Source organism: Ziziphus jujuba, chromosome 8, assembly GCF_031755915.1.
Source record: "Ziziphus jujuba cultivar Dongzao chromosome 8, ASM3175591v1".
Classification (NCBI taxonomy): Eukaryota; Viridiplantae; Streptophyta; class Magnoliopsida; order Rosales; family Rhamnaceae; genus Ziziphus; species Ziziphus jujuba.
In genome coordinates this window covers 10,123,728-10,151,342 of record NC_083386.1, presented here as the reverse complement: position 1 = coordinate 10,151,342, position 27,615 = coordinate 10,123,728, and the positions used below count along the sequence as shown (strand labels likewise).

At 33.7% G+C, this 27,615-nt stretch overlaps 1 protein-coding gene and 1 pseudogene across 1 annotated transcript; one reads left to right on the top strand and one right to left on the bottom strand.

Moving 5' to 3' along the window:
- The first annotated feature begins 2,671 nt into the window (after positions 1-2,671).
- LOC112491059 (pullulanase 1, chloroplastic-like) lies at positions 2,672-19,410 on the top strand (annotated as a pseudogene).
- A 2,188-nt stretch (positions 19,411-21,598) lies between these two features.
- On the bottom strand, positions 21,599-23,590 carry LOC132804927 (probable disease resistance RPP8-like protein 2). Its single transcript, XM_060819335.1, has 2 exons — positions 22,919-23,590; positions 21,599-22,728 (listed from the first exon to the last, which is right to left on the bottom strand). The coding sequence occupies exons 1-2, from the start codon at positions 23,504-23,506 to the stop codon at positions 22,699-22,701; spliced, it is 618 nt and encodes a 205-aa protein (XP_060675318.1). The 5' UTR covers positions 23,507-23,590; the 3' UTR covers positions 21,599-22,698.
- Between the last annotated feature and the right edge of the window lie 4,025 nt (positions 23,591-27,615).

Below are 27,615 nucleotides of genomic sequence, written 5' to 3'. Positions count from 1 at the left end.
GTGTTGGAATTCTTTTAGAACAATTATAAAAGCATTTTAAATGACAAATTACATTTTACTATTTCCTTTTCAATGATAAATACCAAATCAATATTAGATTTTGACATTACTTTTTCAATAATATATGCTAAAAAATAACATTAATAAATATATATTTTATTTAATCATATTATTTTACTTTATCTATTAAAAAATGTTTAAGTTAGATCCCACTTCTTTAACTTTAACAATTAAAAAAAATTAAAAAATTAAAAAAAAATTATATTATTTAATAGTGTAAATCGCACAGATTTTGATATTGTAGTATGGTCTACTATTACAAAATGCCAATTGCATTTTTGTGTCAAATTTAGCACAAAAAAAATGCTATTGACCTTTTATGCAGTATGCTATTGAAGCACACAAAGAACACAACTGTGTTATTTTTTAGCATACCAATGAAAAAATGCAATGCCATTGAAGATGCTCTAGATTCCCATAATAATTCTAATTCATTTGCGATTGCTAAATTACCAACTAAAAGCTTATACTATTAGAAGTTAAGGGTTAAATAACTAAGGTACAATCTTGTGTTATAGTGCTCATGTTCTTGCTCCTCCACTTTGTGCATTCTTGTTTATATTTTCTTTTCCTATTTTATTTCTTAACAATTTTTTTCTAACTTTATTTGACAACTCTGCCTTTTTTTTTTTTTTTCCTTCCTACTTTGCAACAATCTACATATGAAAAATAAAGGATAATTTATTTGTACTTAAAATATAACATCAGAATATTAATTGAGAAATTATTTTTAAAAAAATGAAAAAAAGAAAAGATTAAGACTTCCCTTAAAGATGATACATCTTTGTTTTATTTATTTATTTATGTATTTACTTTTTGGTGAAGATATCTTTGTTTTTAGGAAGGTGTAGATTTTCACAATGCTAATTTATCATCGGTCTCTGGAATACTCATAGTAATGAGCATTAAAAATGGTCATGAAACTGTGACAGGATTATGCGAACTGGCAAGAACTCCTCAGCAACACATCCCACAGGGAAATAACTTATTAGCTTTTTATGTTATTTTGGATGATGTAAAATTGTTTGTATTGTAATAAGTGACTTGCAATTAATTTAGTGTGAATTTCTATTTTACATAATTTTTAGTTTTCAAATGTAGTTGTCAAAATGTGTTCATCAAATTAAACAAGTAACCGTCTTTATGTCCTAAGATATATATATACCTAGATAAGCAAATATTCGTGCATGTAGTTGCTGGTATTTATAATGTTCCATAACAAGTAGTGTATTTCTAGTCCATTGTATGATATAAATCTTAAATAACATCCGATAAAAAAAATCGGAAACATAATTTATAGAAACATGGATTAATAAAAAATTATATATGAACATCGATCATTATTAAATCATTAATATAGATGTTAAAAAACTTTTTAAACAATCAAATTTTTCTAGTTCAAAAATTGGAGGTTTTTGGGATGAGCTATCAAGCCGAGAAGAGAAACTTTCACAGGACATTTTATAACTCTACGTCGTTAAAACATATTTGTTTGCTTTGAACTATTCATTTGCACACATTTAGCAAGTAGTGATGGCTTTTTTTAATGTCAACTTGATCATGTAGTCAAGAGGTAGTTCTATATTTGAAACTTCGATGGGATGTTTCAGAATTTTAGCTCTAATGTGAATTTTTTTTTTTTTTTATTGTAAGTTCAATATATCTTGATATTAATAAATCAATGTATATAATTTTAAAATCAAACTAAACAGTTTTATATGCAGTTGAAAATTTGTGTTACTCCTAAATCAACAAAAGGAAAAAAAAAGAAAAAAAAAAAAAAACAAAACCGGCATAAATATATGTCGGCACTTTTTTAACGTGTAAAAAACTATAAAAATGATTGTTTTTTAAAAAACCTTAGTTAATCCAATCTCTTAAAAAATCGTATCCTCTTTATAGATGTTTGCACACATATGTGTATATTTTATTACAACTTCGGTAAAAGGAGTTTTCACCCATATCAACATCTAAATCTTGGGACTACCGGTCTAAACCTACAATTAAAAAATCCAGCATATCCAATGCAAAAAGGGCAAAAAAAAAAAAAAAAAAAAAAAAAAAAAAAAAAAAAGAAAAAACAACAACAACAACAACAAACGAAAAAAAGTCAGTTTTTTATGATTATTATTTTCTTTTGTGAGAAAAAAGAAAAAAGGAAAAAAACAAAAAGTTTTGCGATAACCTCGGCTGCTGAAACTAGTCGAACGCTTGGCCCTGTGACCAAGAAACCATGAGGACGACGAGGTGGGTGAGAATTCTATTAGTCTCCCATTACTTCTTTTCCAGTAAATTACACAAATAATCCTTTATTAGTTTTTTTTTCCCCCCCTTTTTTGTTTTTTCTTTGGTACATTTACACTTTGATTTTTTTTTTTCCTACAATTTTTATTTACAAGATTATTCCCTTCATAACACAATATGATTTTGGTTGTTGACCAGAAATTTAAAAAAAAGAAAAAAAAGAAAAAAAAGAAAAAAAATTCTAGTAGCACAAACAGATCAATATGTATATATGGAAGTCCATTGAAGCGTATAGTGATTGGTTGCAAGGCTGACTCTTTGGGATGAAGAAGGGTATTTGTACTTATCGAAGTAGCAGAGCCCAGATGTCTTTACCGAAGGGTATCCTCTTGGCTAATTATGTTTAGTTATGGATTTATCTTCCTTCCTTTTCTCGTTCTTTGATCAACTTCTAAATTTTCTTTCAAAACTAATAAAAAAAAAATGCAAGAGAAAGCAGGTTTGTTCCTTTCATATAAAATTTTCATTTTCTTTATCCTCAACCCTCAAGTGGGCTATCACTTTATATATGTGCTTTGTTTGCTTGCATATTTTGTTCCTAACTCCTATAATATTGCTAATACATTCCTGGAAAAAGCAGATGCACCCAAGAAGCTTTGAATACTTGTCAATTAAAGTTTGAACTCTACATCAAACAATACTACTACTACATAAATCCCAATTTCCCTGGAAACTACTATGTTTTGTTACTAATTTCTGTTATCTGTCTAAGTAGATTATCAAAACTACCATTAAGATCAGTTTATGTAAGATATTTAACGAATGTTTCAACTTCAACTTGTTGTCTGACCACGTCCTTTACTTTGCAGACTCCAACTGGAATTTCTTTGGATGAAAGATGCAGGATAAATCATATGGCAACAAGTACAACTGCGTTGTCTCAGGTTTAACTTTCTGTTTCAGTATATGATGAAATGGCACCTTTCATTTTTCATTTTCTTCTTCTTTCTCTATGTTTTATATTCTTTTTGTGTTTGATCGCAGATGCTGCTCTGTTAGCATTTAAAGTAAATGTTATCCATAGCTATAGGGAGTGTACTGACATAGTAGATGGATTAGCAAATAGAGAAACTCTTATACATGATGGAATATGCTTCTGATGGAGTGTTATTTTATCTATTAGATATCTTTGATTTTGAATAGTCCTTTTGTACTAGCTCTTACATGTAAAATGGAAGAAACCTTTATGTAACCGCACACAAAGTGACGTAGTAGAATATTTTTGTAGCATTGGATTGGAAAAGTTCATCCTTAGCCCAACTAGCCTGTTAAATTATTTTAGCTTATCGATGACTCAAAAAAAACAAAACCACAAAAAAAAAAAAAAAAAAAAAAAAAGGAACAAGGTAATAGGAAACTTGCATCATTGGATGGACATTGCAGAATATCAAATTCTTATTCAATTTAGTATAAGTTTTGTGTTCAAAATTATTTGCTTACCTCTGTGTGAGTAAAATAACTTTCTGATTCCAGTAGCGTTCAACTGGTTAGTATTGTTTGTGATCATCTTAAATTAGTATACTAATGTATAATACATTTGTTGATTTTTTTTATATGCAAGTTTGGGTATGTATAATTCATTTGTTGACTTTTTATATGCGCATGTTTGGGTTTGTTGTGACTGTGCATGAGCTCTTGCGTCTGTGTACATGCATACGTAGAAAGACACACAGTGAACCGGTGTCTAAATAATTTCTGGCTCCATGGAAATAATTTCACTATACGTACACAGACACATACAAGTGTTCTTCAATAGACATGGTCACGAGCATTGAAAATGTGCAAAAAGTAGTTTTCTTCTTGACAGCTACTCACATGTTGTTGCTTTCATCAACCCAAGTCCAAATGAGGGTTTCATTTTTGTACCCTACATTGAGGGCTAAACTCTGCAACTACATCCATAAAGCTAAATAACCCTTTTATTTTTTCAAAAAAAATTTGCTGATGTAAAATTGTCCGTGTTGGAAGTTTTCTTTGGTGATGGAGTAACTTGCAATTCAATTATATTGATGAACTTTTAGTTTACATAATCTTTCAAATTTAATTGTTAAAACGAAAGGAAAATGCTAGTGCATTGTATCATATTTCTGTTATGTTGGCTAACTATGGTTTTCTATATGGATAAAATTTTCTACATTATAAACTAATAAAAAATGCAAAAGAAACAAACTCTACTCCTTGCATTAAAAATTTTCTTTCGTACAAAATGTTAGATTTAAACGTAGGATTTACTATTGGATTAATGCTCTTTGTATATGCTCGTTTCATTGCACTTTTTGTACCATGCCATATTCCTGGAAAAAGCAGAGCCACTAATGTATCTATGAATACTTGTCAATTTAAAATTTAATATCTACCTGAACCGCCCATACCAACTATGGACATAATGCGTAGTTGATCTACCTCCTTAACTCAATTGCGTCTTCAAAGCCATTGTGCTTGCCCCGGAGCTTATCACATCATCTTTTCGGTTGGTGATGTAGCCATTAATCCCCTCTCCATCAAAAACATAAATTTGCATGATATAGGTGACTTTGAGCCTTGTTGCAGTTCTTGAACCAAGAATTTGAGAGAAGACTACGAAAACTTTAAGAACCTAAGAGAAAAGAAGAGAAAGTTCGAGAGAAAATGAGAGAAATTGAGAGAAAATTCTTCTGTTGTACTAATTTCTGTAAAATTGCTTACATTATAAGCTTCTTAACTAACTATTTATACAAATCTGTTATAACTGCTTTATACAGGAAAACAAGAAATACGTGTAAGTAATAAAAACAAGAAGCTGTTGAGCTGAGCTGGCAACTTCTTCAGTTAAGCTGAGCTGTCATCTTCTCCATAGCTTCCACACGTGTATGTAATGTATAAACAGCATGTTGTTGAGCTGTGCTGGCAAGCTCTTTAGTTGAGCTGAGCTGTCATCTTTAGTTGTTGAGCACGTTGTAGACTGTTTCTGAGTTAATTTCGATATCTTCTAATTAGGATGTCTCTTCCGCTTCCGCATCTTGTCTTCCATACAAGTGAAATTTATTTTATATGCTTTGTTCCACACAAAGAAAAGCAAAAAAAATGATACACATACACACACACACACACACACACACACACACACACACACACACACACACACACACACCCCATGTATTTTAATTTTTTTTTAATTGAGATTTTATTGTTGTAATGTGAATACATGTAATTTTTAACCTGTATAATTATTATTATTATTTTTATCAAAGTCTTTATACCTGTAAAGTTACTCACATTTTCAGAGAAGGGAATGCTATTTACCTGATTTTTGTGATGCATCGCATTTGGGATAATTTATTGGGGGATCCTTCATTCCGTTTTTGTAATAAATAGTTTATGGGGTTTCTTATTGTCTTTTGTATGTGGATTATTTTTTATGTTTCCTTTTTTGTGGTTTTTTAATCTCGTAGTAGTTGTTGGAAGTTTTCCCTGCTGGAGTTTCTATTCTTTCTGGTTTTAATGAGGCCGAGGAATGTTGTTTCAGGACAAGGGAAGTTTGTATCAGGGTCTTTGTTGCCCCTGTTGAACATTTTTTCTATTTATTTTTCTTATTAACCTTATTTGTGCGTGCGTGCTTGAGGTGGGATCTTCAAGTATGTGCCAACAAAGTTGAAATGTATGTTTTTTTCCTTTTTTTTTCAAAGTAATTTATTCTGATTAAAGTCTCTACGCTATGCTATATAACAGTCAACCTCATCTTTTTTATTATTTTTATATCTTCCAAATAAAACAAAAACCATATCTTTTTATCTATAATTTTTAAAATTTTTAAGTTAATTTATTTTTCTTAAACTTGTCAAGGCGAGATTAAATAAAATTTAAAAATTTAAACTGAGCTATAATTTCAATTTTGGAATTAAAATATTGCCTATAACGTTGAGAGTCAAATTAAAATTGAAAATCTTAAATTGGAAAAAAAATAATAAAAATTAGATGGTCCAAATTAGGGCTCATTATTATTATTATTATTATTATTATTTTTTGGTTGAAGAATGGCTCATTAAAATTGAAAGCAAAACAGATTTTTCATTATTACAAGAATTTATTTATTTATTTTAATTTAGCTAAACCATTGGAAAGAAACTAGCAAGGAAAAGTGTAAAGAGAGTGCGAGAGTTGAGGGATTCTCAGTTGCCAAACACCCCAATGTGGTGGGCAATGTCTCTTGTCGGTTCCTCTGCACTCCACATTTCATCGTCAAATCCTTCTACAACCTCCAACCTCCAACGGTCACTTTGGTCCTCCACCACGACCCACTCTCTTATATCCTTCTTCTTCTTCTTCTTCTCCTTCACAACGACGTCGTTTTATCTCCAAAGTGAAACGCCTTCACTCTCTTGCTTTCCCAACACATCCCATTCGCTGTTGCTCTCCCTTCTCCATGTCCTCCCGGGCATCCCTTTCAATCTCTCAGGTTCCCCCGTTCTCTTCTCTAATATCCTGCTCAAAATTAATTTCTGAATTACAGAGTTTTGTGGTATTTTAATTGATATATGTATTGGTAATTGATTAGCGTCTTATATGTATCGGTTCCGGGACGGCTTGTTGTATTCAAGAGCATACTGGGTCATTGAATCCGTTATTTCATGGAATGTGGATGTTGGAAATGATTGCTGCTATTTATTTGCTAGTAAAGGCGCTGCTTTGTCATTTTTAGATTATGGTATTGAAGGTTTGAACTTTGCCGAGAGTTTTTGTTCTAAACATGGTGGTTAAGTTCATTTAATTAAATGTGGAATAACTGCTAACAGGTCAGGATGTGAAAGTTAAGCTTGAAGAGGATAATTACGGGCTTCCAGCAAAAGTGACACCTATGGTTTATTTGTAGGGATAATTTTTAATTTATTGGAGTTATGTCAGTTATGGTTATTATTTACTTTGGGTTCTGTTGTACATGATTGACCTATTGATGTGTTTAAATTAAATTTTGTTCAAGTTTACTCATTGGTTGAAAGTTAATGTTCCTAGGTGATAGAAAAGTTTCCTCATATTAGGGATTACCGAGCTTTCAGATTGCCTCCTGGTTTGGATTTCAAACCTCTACTCAAGTGCCAATTAGCAGTTGCAATTTTCTGTCGTAAGCATATTTTGCAGCTGTTTCTTTATTATTGATTTTCGAATAATGCTCTTTTGGAAGATATACGGTTAATGCTCTGTTGAAATATATAAGGTCGTCTTTTATCACAAGTATGGTTCCCTTTTTCTCATGACAACCTTATAATTTTGAATTCCAGATGTCCTGGATGAACTTTTTGTGTCTTGTCTTTAGCAGGCAATGATTTATTCCTCTTTGTGTTACAGCTGATGGAAAATGCTGTAAAGTTACTGGTCTGCAGTTGCTTGGTATGTTGGATTAATTGTTCTCGTATAGTGGCCCCCTTGGTGCACTTTACTCAAACAAAGCTGCTCACTTTTCCTTTGGGCACCTACTGCTCAAGTATATCATATCCACTAATAACATTTATTATTTATATATTGTAACTTGATCTTTCTTTTCTTACTTTAACAGTTTATATATCCTTGATATTCCTGTGCATTTGGTTGTCAACTAATTTCTGCATTGAACAGGAAGTATGGGCTTGTCTTTATAAAGATGGGTCGCAGATAATCCCCCAGAAAATGTCTGGCTTGAGTATAATGGTGTTTGGAGTACTGAAGGACCAAAAGGTTGGGAAAGCTGCTATTATGTGTATGAGGTTTCTGTCTACCATCTTAGCACCCAGAAAATTGAAAAATGCTATGCAAATGATCCATATGCTAGTGGCCCCACAGTTATCCAAACATAGCTAAGGTGTTTCTATCGTCAACAATTATTTATGCTTCTGATACTTTAAAGCCTGAAGGCTGGGATAAATTGGCAGATAAGAAACCTGCTTTACTTTCTTTCTCGGACATAAGTATATATGAGTAGCAAATAATGGATTTCAGGTAATAACTCAGGCCTTACTCTGCTTTTAGATTTAATAATGACTTATCTTCAATTTATCAAAATAAATTGAAGAGTTGAGGTTAAAACATCGTAGGGAATTTGACGTAGTTGTTAAAGAGCTCTAGAGCCTTGGACTAGAAAGAGTTCCAGCACACATGTTCTTAGTTATCACTACCAAACCAGCTTAATTACATTTTATTTAAATTTGTTTTATTTTTATTTCTGTTCTTTCTTTTCTTTCTGATTTTATTTATGTTCTACTGCTGCGTTAAGACTCTGGTGTAAAGGATTGATGTTAGTATCCAACGAGATACAAAATGTCTCTTTTATACAAAATTGTCTTGAAATTAATTTCAGCCTATATTCTGAGAAGGGAAAGCAAGTTTCGAGTATTACTGTGATTTTCTTGATTTGATTATTTGTTTTGGCTATATGTTGAGTTCTATGTGTTTTTGTTTTCTCTTGTATGCTACATTGCCTCTGCAGTGCCGGTCACCACACTGTGGAGGCCAAATCTTGTGGTGGTTATCTGGCCTTCACTTTGCAGGTAATTTTTGTTCTTCTTGATCTGAGTGATAAATTTGTTTGCTATAGAATATGAACTTATTTCCTTCTTCCTATCTTATGAGTCTTCTTTGCATAATTCTAGATGAATATGGTATTGATAAATACCTTGTCTTTGTTTCTTTCTTCATTGGTTAGCTTATTCTGCATTTTAGTCTGTGTTCTATATCTTGGTACACAGTACCATGGCAATTTTCTAAACTTAGCATCTGGGATAATTTGTAACATGGTATCAAAGCTTAATTATCTGATTGGTATCTTGTCAGATCGGACAGAATCACTAACAAATTAATGCATAATCAAGAAAAGCTTCTTTGATGTTTATGCTTAAGTTTATTATCCATCTTATGAATTATGATTTTATTATCTTGGGGATTTTTATTAGGTTGCACTTATTTATTTATTTATTTTTTATTCTAGTTGGTTTAGCTTCCATATTGGTTTGGAACTGACAATAATATAAGTGATCCGAATAATTGCATCAAGGAAGACAACTTGATTCGTTTATGACATTAAACAGGTTTTCTGCCCCTAGTTTTCTTTCCATTTCTCCCTCTCTGGTGTCTTTCTTTTCTCATTCTCATTTTCTTCTCTTTCTATTTCCTGCTCCGGCATTGCATGCACTAATAAACATGAGTTCTTCCCCTTGCGTATTGATTCAGATGTTGGCCTTGCATGTGCACTTTTAAACAGAAAAATAGATTTCTAAGATTCAAGCACATGATAACTTTTGACAATCCTGCTCCAATATGAATTCATGCTAACAATCATTCTAAGAGTGTAAGCTGATAGAAAACAATGGTAACAATGCATATCAAGCTTTGGAAGTTAAGACACATCTCAACAAGGTAGATATAGTGGATGCATGTTTGGTAGAGCCAAACCATTCTAATTTGGTTCTTCATGGTTGAATGGTTGTAATTCATGCATGTTTGTTTTGAGTATTATTTGCAAGAACACATGAGTTCTTGACTTGAATGCTTTGATTTGATTAATGTCTCAAATGAATAATATACATGCTATGAGTTAGATTGATAGAATTGCATAATTAAAATTGAACAAGTAATGCTTAATTGTGTTGAACGAGATTGGTAAAAATGCAAGAAGCCTATAACCTTTCATGTGTGAGGTTTAAAAGTGGCTTACATGATTAATCACGCCCAGGCATAACTCTTAGGCTGAAGCATTTATTTAAACCACTTGTAAAGCAAAGTTGGATAAAGTATTGTGTACTTAGACCTGTATAATCAAAACCTAGGGAATTCTAATCCTACCAAGAGCCTAACTTATAAAAACCAACATAAGAAGGTTAGCACCGTTAGATATACTGAGGCTAAGGACTGGTGCAAATATTGGGTTAAAATTTTAGCAGGTCCTCTTCACCATGTGCAGGAAATTTTGAAATTATTTTATACTTCATACACAAATGCCATAGATTTTGCAAATTTATTTCCATTCTACTTACTTGAAACATGAATTAAGGGACTAATAATAACTTAGTGCACCGGGCTTCATTTGTGATCGTTTTCATGATTCAGTTGCATGGGGTGTTATAGAATAAATATGCTGAAAAAATCCTTTGGAACTATATATCTAAACAGTAAGCATGCACTGCTTGAAGGATTCAGCTGGTGTATGCCATCCAGAGAAATTAGCAAATGCTAGCATAACGCACATCCATCTGCTGCCAATCTTCCAAATTGGTGGTGTAGATGATAAGAAAAAGAACTGGAAGTGTGTAGGTTAGAACATTTTGTTTCTCATGTTTGGTTTTTAGTTCTCTCTCCTGATTCCCCCAGTGGCAGAAAAAAGAAAATAAAATAAAATGCTCTGAAGCTTTGAAAAGAGATTTCACCTATTGATATAATTACAAAAATTATTAAGTTGGAAGCTAAATTTGAGGGATGATCAGAAGCTAATTACGATTAATATGGACACACTAATTTATCATATACATTAAATCAGGATGAAATGCATGCAGCTGATTTATGGAGAACACTATGCATTATTTCATATACCATTAGTCATATCTTCTTCAAATAAAAATGCGAATTTTAAGAGCTGCTCTTTTAACTGCATATGCTTATAAATAATTTCACTCTTAAGGAGAAAAAAGAAGAAGAAAGGAACTTATCGAAGCTATTCTTGAGGAATAACTAAATGGATGTATTTTATAACACTGTCAATGTCATGGAATCAGTGTATTAAATAAAACTGGACATTTCACAATATATAAATTTTTTGTGTATATCATCTTAAATCTGGTATTACATGCCATAGAATCAGCTTGTTAGATGGTGACTTAAAAGTAAAGAAGAGATATCACATATTCTTTTATGTGACTAACAAAGTCTAAAATCAGAAATCCGATCTTTATCGTGCAATTCATCTTCATCCCTGTCATAATTGATATTTCAGAATTAGGTTTTGAATATCAATCTCTGTCCTTGGATTGTGGATATAGCTTAAAAAGTATTTCTAGCTATATTCTATATTTCCCTATAAAATTAGCATTTATTATGTTCGCAAATCTAAATTTTGTTAGAACTTGGGCCTAAAATTTCAAATTAAATTTAGAGGATACTATGGAATTTTTGCTAACAATATTTTATAAGATATATATATAGGTAGATACACACACACACACACAAATATGTTGATGCAAAGTGAAATTTTTTTCAATCTATTTACTTCTGTTTTTGATAGTACCTCATGTTGTCTATAAACCAGAGCATCAAGAGGAACTAACCAAAAGAAGTTTATTATTATTATTATTTTTGTTACTTGGGTGTGAAATGAAACCACTACAATTATTAGTTGAAATACAAAAATTCGGGGATACACAGTTGTATAATATAATTTTGTAATTTCTCTTTAATTTTTGTTAAATCATTTTAATTTCTTTGATGACCAGTAACTATGGTACTCATTATTGCTAGCTCTTCTCATGAAAGCATGTAAATCATGTTGTGCCAACATTTTTATTTAAGTTCTCCTGTCAGGGTAGTATCAACATCATCAGCAGTGTTCAATATTATGTTAAATAACTATAATACTGGTTGTTTCTCATCTTGTCAAAAAAATAAATTATACATGATTGAAAACTGTGGTTTAATTTGTACTATCATGGTAGTATTGATATTATGAGCAAAGTTCAAATAGTATATTAAATAACTATAATATTGGGTTGTTCTTCATTTGACATACTTGGTAGAAAATGAAGATAAGAGAACTACATTAACATCTCACCTAACTTGTTGGTTAGGTGATAAGTTTTTCAAATATTGAAATTAGTACTTTTACCAGGAAAAAGAAAAAAGAATGCGGTGCATCATCTGGACTAACTTGTATTCATTGGTACTTTTCCAAAGATGTTGAGCTTTTTATTGACATTTTGGATCATCATGCTTAATGGAAATGAGGTTTTCTCCTAAAGATATTTATGGGATAAACCTTGGTGTATTCCAAGGTGCATGTCTCATGTCTCAAGAGTCAAGACTCATATTGTGCACAGGGCATTCTTCTCATGCTCTAAGCATAAATCATTTTGACAGAGGTGATCAATTGTCACTTTTTGTCAATAGCATCTAGAGTATATGTAAAGCTCATCTATATTGTTTTTGTTCTTTGTATTTTCATCTCTTAATAACTTTCATAAACATATAAAATGTGTTTGGTAGTAGCCACTAGCCTAGAAGTTTTTCTCCATTTTGTCGTTTTAAAATTGTCTTACTTAAGTCAAGTTTGCTTTTTCTGAATTAATGAAAAAAATTAATTTGTTTCATCAATAAGAGCATAAAAATTCAATATCAATCTTAAACTCCGTTGACCAAAAAAAATAAATAAATAAAATAAAAAATAAATAAATCTGAAAATCTTTTATCTTTCCCTGAACTTTGTTTTGCTGTTATTTGTAGTAGAGGTTCAATTTCAATACTCTAGTACCTTTTTATTGAGAAACCAAAAGTGCCTACATTGCTCATATGTAAGATGTGGAAATTGTAGAGCAGATAGCAAGATGCTTAAACAATTTCCTCCAGATTCAGCTCAACAATAAGCTCTAATTACAGCTATCCAAAATAATGACGGGGACAGCCGGGGTATGCTAAACCTTTCTGCCATTGGTAGCTATTTCAGTTTAATCTGTCTCTTATGATCTTTTTATCACTCTTATGAAGGTTCAATCCTGTTCTCCTGGGTGTCCCTAAAGGATGCTATGGCGGTATCCCAAATGGTTCCTGCAGTATAATTAGAAAGCTGGTCCAGGTTTGATATTTTGTCTTTATTTAGTTATCAATTTTCCTAAAAGGCTTAAACTAATTGGAATGAAGCCAATTATGCGAATGAAGCCCAATTATGCATATGAAGTTAACAATAGTAGTAGTAGTAGCAGTAGACATGTTAACACTCGATTTGAGTCCCAGCCGGTAACTTTAAATTACAACTTTTCCCAAAAGCTTTAAGCTGCTGGGAGGTGGGTCATTTATATATTTATATTCTCTTAAAACTCCCCTTCAATGAGCGAGACGAAAAATGTCTCTTACATGTGCAGAACAATTAATTATTAGAAATGGGGTTAGGAGGACTGATCAAAAGACTAGACAGGTAGACTTTTCTTTGGTCATCAGACAAGAAGATTATGGTACCATTATTTACAAAAGCTTAATCTTTTAGTAAGTGAATCAAACTGTTGACAATTTGATAGCCTTTATTGCAAAGACAGTGCTAAAGAACTTGTGTCTAATCTTACATTTCTTTCTTATTATTTGTTTAGCTTAGAATGTTAAACATAAAGAAAAATTAGTTTTGGTATGTCTTTTGAGTGGTGCTTCAGATTTTTTTTCTTTTAAAGCACTGCTTTCAATGTTTTACTGTCCTTTAAGAGATAATTTTCCATTTACCCATTTACCCATTTCCTGTTTTCATGTTTAAGGGCCCCTTGTCTATCCCCTGGTCCCCCATCTTAGTTGCCTGCTTATAGTTTTATTTAATATAAAGATATATGTATTGGTTCAGGCACTTCATCATATTGGCCTCCGTGTTGTATTGGATTTTGTCTATAGGCATTTGCATGGAAGTGCGCCCTTCGATAAAAATTCTGTTCTCAACAAGGTTATGATCTGTTATATTATTAATTTTGTGTATCTACCTATTGTTAACTCATAATTTGTTATTCCTGAAAAGTTTGCCCACTCTTCTCTTGTCCCAGGCAGATTGTTCCAGGCTACTACTTGAGAACAAACACTGATGGTTTTATTGAGAATGGCACATGTGTGAATAACACTGCCACTGGGCATTTTATGGTCGAGCATTTAATTATTGATGATCTTTTGCACTGGACAGTTGACTATAAGGTTGTTGTTTAGACTGTAAGATGGTGAAAACAGCTACGGCATACTTTAGCAAAAGCTTCTCTCTGCTCTCCCCCCCCCCCCCCCCCCCCCCCCCTCTACTCAAGTTAGGGTTTCCAGAAACCATTTTCAATCAGTTTTATGACTTTTTTGTCAGGTTGATGGGTTCCGTTTTGATCTTATGGGTCACATAATGAAAAGAGCAATGATAAGAAACTCTGACCAAGTTAGCATGGTGTGATCGTAAATACAAAACAGCTAAGCAGTTGATAATAATATGTCTATAGATGAGAGCAAAAGATGTGCTCAGTAGCCTAACAACAGAGTGGGATGGTGTTGATGGTTCAAATGTCTACATTTAAGTTGATGATTTATGCGATTTTCATTTTTATCCAGTAACAGTTTGGGACTTTAGTTTTCTTTCTCTACATATAATTTTTAAATACATATAATTTTTGGAAGATATGTTGAAGGATGGGATTTTGGTGAAGTTGCAAAGAATGGACGCGGGGTGAATGCATCACAGTTCAGTCTTCCTGGGACTGGAATTGGGAGGTACTTCATTATTTCCATGACCATGTTAGAAAGCAAGTCTATGCCAATGAAATATAAAATGCATATATTTTATCACATTCAAGGTGTTAGTTGAAAGAACCTTATTAATATCTGTTTGGAGTTTGTAATGAAAATGTAAGGCTATCTTTACCCTATAAAATAAATAGAAATAATGATGTACCTTGTAATTTGATTCTTTTAATTGTATAGCTTTCTTTTCAGAGCCTGTTAATTTCGTTTGTTGTTTTATAATTTTCTTTTATAAGAAAGTTCAGTTTTTAAAATAAAATCAGGATAAAATCAAGTAAATACAGCTCTTCGAATGGAATGTTTAATCCTCTATCTAGGGAAAAAAAAAAAAAAAAAGAAGAAGAAGAAGAAGAGAGGATCAAAGAGCAAGTATAATTTTAGAAAACATTTACTATGTTGACCAATTGAAATTAAATGTAAATCCCTAAACTCTTTTGAAGTTGAAGCCCGTAAGATGTAAAGGACCAGAGATGATCCCAAAATTGTCTGCATCTTGTTTATAAATGTATCATCAGTGCCCACAATCATGTCGTGGTTATCTTTAAATAAAATCATCTTATCTTTTAAGTTAAATATGCTTCTGTTAAATGTTCTTGCAGAATCTGTTAAATGTTATTTTCCTATGATTAAATCTGTTAATATGTAGCTAACTGCCAACATCTTTTTTCTCTTAACAATTAATATGTAAACATATTATATTTTTTATGATGAAGCTGTAATGAAGCTTATTACTATGGTGCTATTGAGGGAAATATTTTCTTTTCCTTTTTTACAATATCTTTGATCAAACTGAATGTTAGCTGATTGCCAACACCATTATGGGCTAATGAATAATGCATCCATAAATTAAAATTGAAGTTGTAATGAGGTTCGTTACTACAATTGAGCATCATTAGCATAAAATTTGGCTTTCTATGTGCATTTTCTTTTCCTTTTTGCTTTCTCTTCATGTCTTATATTCTTTTCCATTAGCATTTAAAGTAAATGTAATTGGGAGCTATAGTATAGTGAGTGTAATTACATAGCAGATGAATGTCTTTTAATCTCATTGATTAGTAAGAAGAGAATCCTTATCTCAAGTGCATGATTGGGCAAACTTTGATAAAATATGCTTCTGATAAAACAGAAGAAACCTTAAGCAACTATGCGCATAGTGAAGTATTTTGCAGCATCGGACTAGGAAAATTACCTGGCATTACAAGTTCACCCTTTAAACTCGGCAGTTCAATTATCTTAGTTAATATAAGACCATAAAAAAGGTAACACAACTAACTAGACTTAAATTATTGAATGGACACTGTAGAATATTTTGTTTCATCCAACTCCATACAAATGTGGTTCGAGACCTCAGGTTACTTCAATATGCATTCTTTGGGACTGCATAATGTCAAACTCTTATTCCATGTAGTATAAATTAGTAATATGTATTCAAAATTATTCGCTTACCTCTGTCCGGATAACATAATTTTCTGAGTCCAGTAACAATCAATTTGTTAGCATTATTTATAATTATCTTAAATTAGTATGGAAATAATTCATTTTTTGATATGTGTGCATGCGTGTTTGGGTTTGTGTGTAACTGTGCATAAGTTATAGGCTGACACAGAGTTAACCAGTATCTAAACAATTCTCGCTCCAGGGAATACTGTTTTTCTATTCTGGTGATGAGATGCTACGCTCAAAATCACTTGATTGTGATTTGTATAACTCTGGTGATTGGTTCAACAGGTAGACTAATATTTTTACTTTCGTTGTACGGCCTTAAACATTTAAGTTGGCTATAGGCTTATCGGTGTTCACTTGACTAAAATGGGTATTTCAATCCTATTTTATCTATTTCTTTTTTGTTTTCTAATTGAGGAATTACGACAACCTGTACATAATCCATCTACCGAGAATTTAATGCTATGTCTGAATTTACAAGGCTTGATCTTACTTACCATTCCAACAATTGGGGATTTGGACTTCCTCCAGGAGAGTGGATGAGAAGAACTGGCCGCTGTAACTGCTCTCCTTTATTTTCATAGTCATTATTTGAAGCTCGTTGGAATCTTTATTTTGATTTTTCTCTTATAGGAAATTGCTAGTCTGATGTATATCATGTTGATTGATTATCTTGTGCTTTACTTCGTTAGAATTCAACCTAAATTTGCTGATCCATCATTCAAACCTCAGAAAAGTCACATCCTTGCCGCTGTGGAAAATTTCTCAAATTTGTTGCCTATTGAGTACTCTTCACCTCTTTTCCTCTTGAAGACGGCGAATGCCATCCAGGCGAGGAACATAATTTAATTTTCAAGATCTTCAATACCAATGTTTCTCGAAGTGATAACAGTGTTTACATAATTATTTTACCATTTTCAAATTGAGTTCAACAAGGAAAGGGGTATCATCATAAGTGATAAGGAAAAACTTCATTGTTACAGTTGACAAGCTTGTTTATATTTATTCTGAACGTGGTATACTCATGGTCAATAATATTTTGGACTACCCAAGGGAGAGAGCTTGATGCCAAGTGTTCATATACAGGGAAATCTTAGTTTTCAGTCATTAAATTGTCAATTTGGATATATTGTTTTTAGCTGTTATTCCTGCAAATAAGAGTGCAGGGGTTAGGAATGCGTTCCAAATCTAGTAATAGCTATTCTAGTATACAGGTTGAGGAATTATGTCATGTTAAATCAGAATTAGATGTTCTGATTACTGGTAGAAAAGGAGTAGGGGGAAACCTTTAATTTCTTGTCATTAAAATGCTGAAGTGGTGTGTCCAAGCATGTTGAGATTCTGAAACATAACGCTTGTTCATGTTTTGGTGTTGAAATGCCCTACATTACATATTTTTATAAATCTCCCTAGCTTGTTTGTTAGAATTATCGTGGGCATTTGTAATTTTACCATAAGATTGCTAATTCATTGGCATTGCTAAATCACCATCTAACTTAAAAGCATAAACTAGTAGAAATTAAGGGTTAAATTACCAAAAGAATAATCTTGTGTTAGTGCTGAAACCCTTGGTTCTCCCACTCTGTGCTTTCTTATTTATGTTTCTTTCCCGTTTTGTTTTTTAATGTTTTTTCTTTTTCTTCTCTTTCAAGAAACTTTTTTGGACAACTCTACCATTTTTTTTTTATATTTTATTATTGTTTTTGATTCTCTTTTTTCCTCCTTTTATGTTTATTTAAATTTACTACTATGCTTAAAATATGGTCTAATTTATTCCTAATTGAATTCAACATCAGAATGGTAATTGAGAAATCATTTTAAAAATAGAAGAGATTAGGGCTTACCTCCAAAGGCAGGGACACGATATATCTTTTATTGTTAGAAATGGGTACATTTTCTCAATGCTGGTTCTTTGTTGGTCCCTGGAGTCATAGCAATGAGCATTGAAGATGGCCATGATGGTGTGCTGGGGTTATCCCAACTGGATCCAATGTGAGTAAAACTAAATTCTACGCTTTTGTTTGATGCTGATACAGTACAAACAGTAGTATTGTTAACCCTGTCCGTCACAGATGTTCATACATTGTTGTGATCATCAATTCATGTCCAAGTGAGATTTCTTTTTTGAGTCCTGCATTGAGGGCTAGAACTCTCCAACTGCATCCTATACAGGCAAATCACTTTTTTGGTTTCTTGAGTATTTGGGAGTCTGCTTTTGGGGTGGAGTGTGACTTGGAATTCAATTGTAGTATGAACTTTTAGTTTGCAGAATTGTGGTTTTAAATTCTTCTTGTCAAAACATAGGCTTGTTTTATGAACATATTATGCATCCAACATACATAAACACACAAATAGAGACATATATCTATTTTGTTTTTGGAAACAGAGACATATATATATATATATGCTTGTAGTCATAGGTTTTTATAGTATTCCAAAAATATTACATTCCTAGTCTTTCGTATAATATAAATCTAAAACATAAATAAACAGCACCATGCAACCATAAAATAAATTATGAATGTCATTGTGAAATCAATATAAATCTTATATAAAAGTTTCTAACAATCAAAGTTCCTAGATAACATGCTGATTTGAAAAACTTTCCTAAGATATCTAATCTTTAAACGCTGCTAAAATATTTTGTCTGCCTGAATTATTCTGTTTCACACAGCTGAGTACCAATAGCTTTTATGATGTGAGATTTGGTGCAGTTGATGTCACCTGATCACGTAGTCAAGAGTTCTACAGGTGAAACTTCCATGGGATGTTTCAATGTACCTGCAAGGACAACATCTATGTTTGTGGAGCTTTTCGGAAAATTTGAGTGGGTTGCTGCCTACCATGATTGGCTGTAAATATGATATTTAATGAATGAATGCCATCGTTGCTTGTTGCATGGTAGGTTCCTATCAAGAGATACTATGGTTGACATCTCAATATGAATGTAGAGCTATAAATCAATGATTTTGTTAGTATAAATGAGGAATAATTTCACCAAAATGTGGTTGCATTTGTTGTCTTGATTGAACAGAAACATTGTCATGTTCGTACAAACGTGTAATTGTTACTTATAACCCATACAAGAATCTTTCATGTGCATTATTTTTCCGTTGCTGATAAGAAGTAAAAATATGATGTAATTGGATTGAAGAGGAAGCAGGTTATGGTCCAATTAACAGAGTTGGATTGGTTGTTTGTTTTTGTTTTTCATTTGTCTTTTCTAACCAACAATGAATTTTCAGCTAAGAAATCGAAGAAAAGAGGATAATTCTTAAGATATTTCCATGAATTTTCAACATTGATTCAATTTGACGCTAGGCATTTTGAGCCATTTTAATGTTATTTTTACCGATGTTTGAGGGAATTGACCTGATATGATCAAATTAATTGTTTTTTTTAAAACATTTATGTCAGTTATATTCTGTGAAGGTTGCCAAAATATTTGGCTTTTTTTTTTGTTTTTTTCTTTTGGGGTAGAATGCCAAAATATTTGTTTGATTTCCATAAACAACATGATGTTTAATTTCAATATAATTTTTTAAATTCCAAAGCGGGAGGTTTTAATTTTTAGTTCAAAAGTTGATAACGAGTTCTTTCTAGCTAGAGAAATATATATATATACTGAACTTTAATTTAATATTACAACTTTTCATATTTAATTTTTTTAGCCTTTTTTTTTTTTAATTTTTTCTCTCAAGTAAAAAAATAGAAAAAACAATTCAATAGAAAAGGTCAAACTGAATTCAACGAACAAAGAATTTACTCGATCGCAGACATTTTTGGAACACTTCTAGCAGAGGGACAAATAGTCAATTTTGAAAGAACTTATTGTCAATCTCTTTCAGATATGAATCTATTTGATTCAGAAGGGAAGAACTTGCATCAGTATCTCAATTTCAATTCAAACATGGGCGCTGGGGGCTTGCTATGCCAAAAGCGGAGGAACCCCATCCCTCTCTTTCATTTTTTACGCTCCCACGTCGCCACATGGGAGGGACATGGGGATCATTGAGTTACGTACTTACTTAAAAACGAATAAACCTCAGTTCCAAGAAATCATAGCTTCTACCAAGACATTTACCGAGAAAGCAGAAGCCCTTTTGAAAGAAGCTATTTAGGAATAGCTGGAACGTTTCCTACTTCAGGAACAAGTATAAAGAAAAGAAATTGATCACTTTTAATTTTTATCAATCTTAATTCAATATTAATTAAATCTTAATTTAATACTAATTTTAAAATTTAATACTCATTTTAATAATAATAATTAAATCATATACTTTTTATATTATATAATTAATAATTATATAATTATTTAAATTTTTTAAATTAAAATATTAAATTATTTTAAAATAAAATATAAAAAAAATAATTATAAAATATAAAAGTTTTTGTTGTATAGAAAAAAAGAGAAGTTGATAAAAAAATAATATTTTAATTCCAGTTCCATAATGGTTTAATATATGTACGATATAATATAATAATAAAATAATAATAATAAATAAAAAAACTAAGAAAACGTGCTATCTTTGTCCATAAAAACGAGCAGAGATTGAATTCGAATAAGTAAGTTTGTGCAAATGATAGATCAAATTTGACCCAAAAAAAAAATAGAAAAGAAAAGAAAAAGAATAGAAGAGTTCCAAATGAACTAATAAACAAAATAAAATAAAAAAGTTCTGGTAATGATTTTATGAGAATGACCTTAGTTTTTTATATATATATATTTACAAAAAGCTGAAATTATCAACCAACGAAAAGGTTAATTTCAAGAATCTTTTTTTTTTTTTTTTAAATTTTCAGAACGGAAGGTTTTTAATTTTCATATAAAAAATTGAGGACTTATACTTTATAGCTATAATTTTATTATTATTATTATTATTATTATTATTTTATCATTTCAACAATATCTAAACTAAAGGGGAGGGCTTAATTTAGCTCTAAAATTGGATAAGTTTATGATTAAAATCTCCTCTTCTGATTTAATATATGCACAATACAATATTATATACTAATAATAATAATAAAAAAAACCATTTCAAAAATAATAATAATAAAAACAAAAAACAAAAAACAAAGAAAACTGGCTACCGTGTCAAAACTCAAAAGAAACCAGCAGAGGCTGTATTCACATAGATGAGTTTCTGCATTACGAGACCGATAAAACTTAAAAAAAAAAAAAAAAAAAAAATCAAATGAACGTTTAAACCAAACCAAAAAAATTAAAAAAAGAGAAAAAAGATACATAAAAATTAGTTTATAATATCAGTGAAAAGAGATGAAATTAATATTTAGTTTTGAACATCACATAAACAAAACTTAAAAAAAAAAATGATCGAAATGATCTATTGAAAAAAATATATAAAAATAATTTCTAATATATGTACAATCTTATATAATAACAATAAAAAACAAAAAAACCAAATAAAACGTTCTACCTAATAAAAATAAAATAAAAATGGATGAGATAGATGGGTATGTGTTTGGCTTTGTGGTGATCCTCCCATTCAGTACATAAATTAATCTTTAATATCCTCTTAAATATAGTTAATATACTTAAAAGAGATGGAGGGTATGTGTCGGACTTTGAAGTAATCCTCCCCTTCAATTCCGTTTTTCACTTGAAGCTTCTCGCAGAAGGAATTCGTCATGTCTTCAATTTCCAATTCTTTGAGGGAAGTCACAAATTCCAAGCCTTCTGGAATCATCATTAAGCTCTGAAGACGATCAATGGTTAATTTCTTGAGACTCGGCATCGCACCTTTCTCTACTATCCACTCTCTTAAATAGGTTAATGAAGAGAGTTGAAGAGTGTCTAAGTTTGGAAATCCATGGGCAGAGCAAACCATTTAGAACCAAAATATGCCATCCAACCAAGCCAGAGAAACCTTAAATTTGGTAGCTTATTCTCCAACACTGGCATTGGGTCCTGCTCCATCTTAGACCACCAGAGAGTCAATTTGGTAAGGCTTTGTGGAAGATGTATTAATCCTTGTTGTTGTTGGAATGTCATCTCCCCATCCAAAAATAATTTAGAGAGACTATGACATGAGGAAAGTGATTCCAGACTTGGAAATTTAGCTTCGGTGCCGTATGATATTTCGATTCGCAAGGATGTTAGGCGGCCTGATTGAACGATTTGGGACCCCAACACCCTTCTCACATCATCGTCATTATAATTATAATGATCACGATCAAAGGATATCGATATGCTTCGAAGATTAGTCAACTTGTGTAGTGCATCATATGATCTAATCAACACATAAGCTGGTATATACTTTAGAGTCTCAATGTCTTTTAGTTTATCTATCCGAAAACCATTTTGAACACTCAAAACAAATCGTAACGACAGATGTCTCAAACGTATCAATTTTGATATCATGCCTACTGATCCTCTGACTCTCCCCTTAATATGTAGAGTGTGCAAATTGCGCAGATTACCTATGGAGGATGATAGCCAGAAGTCTCCCCCTGAAATCTCAACGCATAAATATCTCAAGTGAATTAAATCACCCATTCCTCTAAGAACTATAAATTCACAACATCCAACACTAACACCAACTTCCAACATTCTCAACATTCTGAACTTGCTTGATTTTAATGCTGACGAAGGAAGAAATATCCGATCCAAAGACAAAAGAGAACGAAGATTGGGATGTACCTGTTCCACCCAATTAGACTCCACCAAAGAAGAAGAACATGGATTAACAAGCTTTCTGAAAAAGGTGTTGCATGCCCAATGTGTTTTGCGATATTGAAGATCAACACCAGGATGGATGACAAGTCTTCGAGAACGACTATCTCCCGAGGGCTTAAATGAAGCTGCAGAACCATCGGTCTTTTCCATAATCTGAGCAAAGCTTTCCTCCCTGGACTTGTTTATACACAAGTCTCGCATAAGATCATGCATGCGACATGTTTTCACACCTCTTCCTGTATGGTCCCTTTGCTCCACGTGAACCATGCACCTATGGATCAGCTCTTCCATGTATCCTTCAGCTACATCTTCCCATGTTTGTTCCATCTCTCCTCTTGATCCCGTACTCATGGGAATAAATCCTTCTCCTATCCATAATCGGATCAATTTTCTTTTGTGTATTTCATAATCCTCAGGAAAGTTGCCTAGATACAGAAAACAGGGCTTCAAGTAGTAAGGTAGATCGTGGTAGCTCAAGGCTAGTATCTGATTCACCCCTTCATATTGTTGTCTTGATTGCATTTTGTTCAAGTTTGAATTCACGTCTCTCATCACCTTCTTCCATTCTTCCAACGTAGCTTTTCTACTCAACAAGCCTCCAAGCACAACAACAGCAAGAGGAAGTCCTGCACATTTTTTAGCAGGAAATGTTGTGGTTAAAGCGTTTTCTCACAGAATTGGGCATCAAGCAAGAAGACTACAAGATACATTGTGATAACCAAAGTGCCATGGATTTGAGCAAAACCTCAATGTATCATTCCCGTACAAAGCACATTGACATCCGCTATCATTGGATACGCGAAGTAATAGATCAACAGTTGCTGAAACTGATGAAGATCCACACAAAAGAGAATCCAGCAGATATGCTAACAAAAGTTGTTGCTCAAGAGAAGCTGAAGCTATGCAGAGACATAGCTGGAATAGATGGCAGATGACCATCAGTTTTAAATGCGGCTGGAGGGGGAGAATTGTGAAGTCCAGCCGCACCAACCACACAACCTCACCAACCACAGCCTCACCAACCACAGCCACCATTGTTGACAGCCACCATTGTTGACACCATTGTGGGCTAAGATGTTGAAAATTGTGGCCTTGTAAGCCTATAAATAGGCTCCTTACCGTTGCATGAAAACAAAGCCAAGAGAGCAATCTCAATCCTCCCAAGTGAGGAGAATTGAGAGAAAACTCCAAGAGAGAGAGTTGTTTAAGTTCCAGAGAGAACTTGAGAGAAGAGTGAGCAATTCCAGAGAGAATTGGAGAGTGCAGAGAGAGGTTCCACGAGAGAATCCTCCATGAGAGAAGTTTTTATTTTTGTATTCTATTTTTAAGAGATTAATAGAATTCTTTTATTTTCTTCTCATATTTCTTCTCTAAAGTGGTCAGAGAACCACAACAAGTGGTATCAGAGCTCCAGGTCGAGAGCTTGGGTCCAAAATTTGAAGAAACAAAGCTACTGTTCTTCAAGTTGGTGTTTCGGAAAGTTGCTCAAATAATTAATTTGACAATCCCAGGTGAAAGTACCCGACGAGAGGAGAACAACGAAGTTCGCCGGAGAGAAAACGGACGTTCCACGCGCCCGCACGCGCCGACTGAAATTTTTCTGCAACTGTTCACGCGCCCACGCGCCGTCTGGAGGTTGAAGACGACCACGTCAGCAGCCACGTCAGCGAACCCCTGCCACGTCATCTGCCACGTGGTGCCACGTCAGCACCATCTGCCACGTCAACAATATTTTCTGAAATTACGGAACGGCCCCTGAAGTTTCGGAAATTACGGAACAGCCCCTGAATTATTGGAAATTACAGATTGACCCCTGTAGTTTTCTAAAATTACGGTGCAGCCCCTGAACTATTGGAAATTACAGATTGACCCCTATAGTTTCTGTATTTGCAGGTTGACCCAGAAATTTTGTGAAATTACATTTTTTGCCCCAAAATTTCTGGTAATTATATTTTGACCCCGGAAGAGTCAAGTCCACCATTTTCGGCCGTTCCGGACGCAACGGTTAACTCCGTTTTGCCAAATTCAGCTCCAATTTTGGTCAAGCCATAATGTCAATGGAAGAATCATCTTCGGGAGCTATGGTTAAGCTCACTGCCACAAATTATACACTTTGGAGACCTCGGATGGAAGATCTCCTCAATTGTAAGGATCTGTTTGATCCTATAGAAGCTAAAGGTGAAAACCCCGATCCCAGCAAAGTAGCAGAATGGAAGAAATTAAACAAGAAAACGATCGATCAGATCAGGCAATGGATCGACCACAGTGTCTTCCATCATGTAGCGAAGGAAACGGATGCATATGCCCTCTGGACAAAATTGGAGGACATGTACCAGGCCAAGACTGCTCGGAACAAAGCCCTGTTGCTTAAGCGATTGGTACATCTAACATTACAGAGTGGAACTTCTGTAGCCGAGCATACCAGTGAGTTCCAGAGCTTGGTAAATCAACTATCTGCTGTGGATTACCAACTAGGGGATGAGGATCAGGCCCTCCTACTTCTAAGCTCTCTTCCAGACAGTTGGGAGACATTGGTAGTCTCTCTCAGCAATTCGGCCCCGAATGGCAAACTTACTATGGCTATGGTTAAGGATGCCCTATTTAATGAAGAGGCCAGGAGAAAGGACATTGGCATGGATCAGTCACATGCCCTCGTCACAGAGAGAGGAAGACAGCAAAGAGGTGGTCGAGATAGGGGGAGAGGCAGGAGCAAGAGCAGAGGCAGATCTACAGACGGTAGAAAATCATCGTATAAGTGCTATCATTGTGGCCTGGAGGGTCACATGAAGAAGAATTGCAGAAAATTGTTGAGAGAGCAGAGACTCCAAGGTAATCAGCCGAAGAAGGATGGAGAGACACTAGTCACTTGTACAGGAGAAGTGGCGCTCTGCTCCACCGAAGAAGAGACATGCCTTCATATATCAACCCAAGATGTTGAGTGGGTAGTCGATACTGCAGCATCCTACCATGTCACTCCACACAGAGATTTCTTTAAAACGTACAAAGCAGGAGACTTTGGTACGATAAAGATGGGAAATTCCAGTTTCGCAAAGATTATGGGAACTGGTGATATTCAGATAAAAACGAATATTGGTTGTACAATCACTTTGAAGGATGTCCGTCATGTTCCAGACCTTCGGCTTAATCTACTTTCGGGAGCAGCCTTAGACAAGCAAGGCTATGACAACTACTTCAGCAAAGGCACATGGAAAATGACGAAAGGTGCCATAGTTGTCGCCCGAGGACATATTTGTGGAACGTTGTACAAGACTCATGTGAAGATATGTGCAGACAGCCTCAATATTGCAGAAGGAGAGGCGTCTCAAAATCTGTGGCACCAGAGACTCGGTCACATGAGTGAAAAAGGATTGTCCACTTTGGCAAGGAAGAAGCTTATCACTGTTTGCAAGGATGCTGTGCTAGATCCTTGTAATCACTGCTTGTTTGGTAAGCAACATAGAGTCTCCTTCAGTTCCTCTGCATTGAGAAGATCAGAGTTGCTTAGTCTGGTGCACTCTGATGTTTGTGGTCCCATGGAGATGGAATCATTAGGTGGCAACAAGTATTTCCTGACCTTCATTGATGATGCTTCACGGAAGGTGTGGGTATATTTCTTGAAGACAAAGGACCAGGTACTGGATTACTTCAAACTGTTTCATACCATGGTAGAGCGTGAAACAGGAAAGAAGCTGAAAAGTCTCCGCTCAGATAATGGAGGCGAATATACTTCCAAGGAGTTCGATGCCTACTGCAGAAGACACGGCATTCGACATGAGAAGACGGTCCCTCGCACCCCACAACATAATGGAATAGCCGAAAGAATGAACCGAACCATTATGGAAAAGGTCAGAAGTATGCTCAGTATGGCTAAGCTGCCAAAGCCATTCTGGGGAGAAGCTGTTCGTGCCGCCTGCTATTTAATCAACAGATCACCGTCAGTACCGTTGAATTTTGAAATTCCGGAGAAAGTGTGGTCGTGTAAGATTCCCTCCTACTCTCATTTAAGAGTATTTGGTTGTTTAGCTTATGTACATGTATCCAAGGAGCTCAGACAAAAGCTCGATGCAAGATCTACTCCATGCATCTTTATAGGATATGGAGATGAAAAATTCGGATACAGGTTATGGGACCCGAAAACAAAGAAGGTTATTAGAAGCAGGGATGTAGTATTCCATGAAAACCAGAAAATGGAAGACATTGAAAAGCCCAGAATGTCTCCTAATTGTAGTTCTAGTGCCGAGAATTTTTGTCCTAATCCAGCACCAGCACAAATAGCCACAGAAGATAATGAGGTGCATGAAGATATACCAGAAGTAGACCAGGAGGAAGAAGGGGATATTGAGCAAGGGGAGACTCAATCCTCTCAAACAGCTGCAGGGCCATCACAGCGGTCAGATGATGGTACACCTCCTGAAACCAGTGGTTTACAAGTTCGGAGATCTGAGCGAGGCCGAATTCCATCAAAGAGATTTCCAGAATCTGAGTATATTCTGCTTACTGAAGAGGGGGAGCCAGAGAGTTTCCAGGAAGCTGTTTCTCATTAAGAGAAGGAAAAGTGGCTACAAGCAATGCAAGATGAGATGGAATCCTTGCAGAAAAATCATACTTATGAGTTGGTTGAGCTTCCAACAGGAAAGAAGGCACTAAAGAATAAATGGGTG

Bases quoted from the DNA above. Each gene is read 5' to 3' on its own strand.
- LOC132804927 (XM_060819335.1), bottom strand. From the start codon at position 23,506: ATGAGAGACGTGAATTCAAACTTGAACAAAATGCAATCAAGACAACAA. The intron at 22,729-22,918 runs GTACATCCCAAT...TTGAGATTTCAG, and splicing joins AGTCTAATTGGGTGGAACAG to GGGGAGACTTCTGGCTATCA.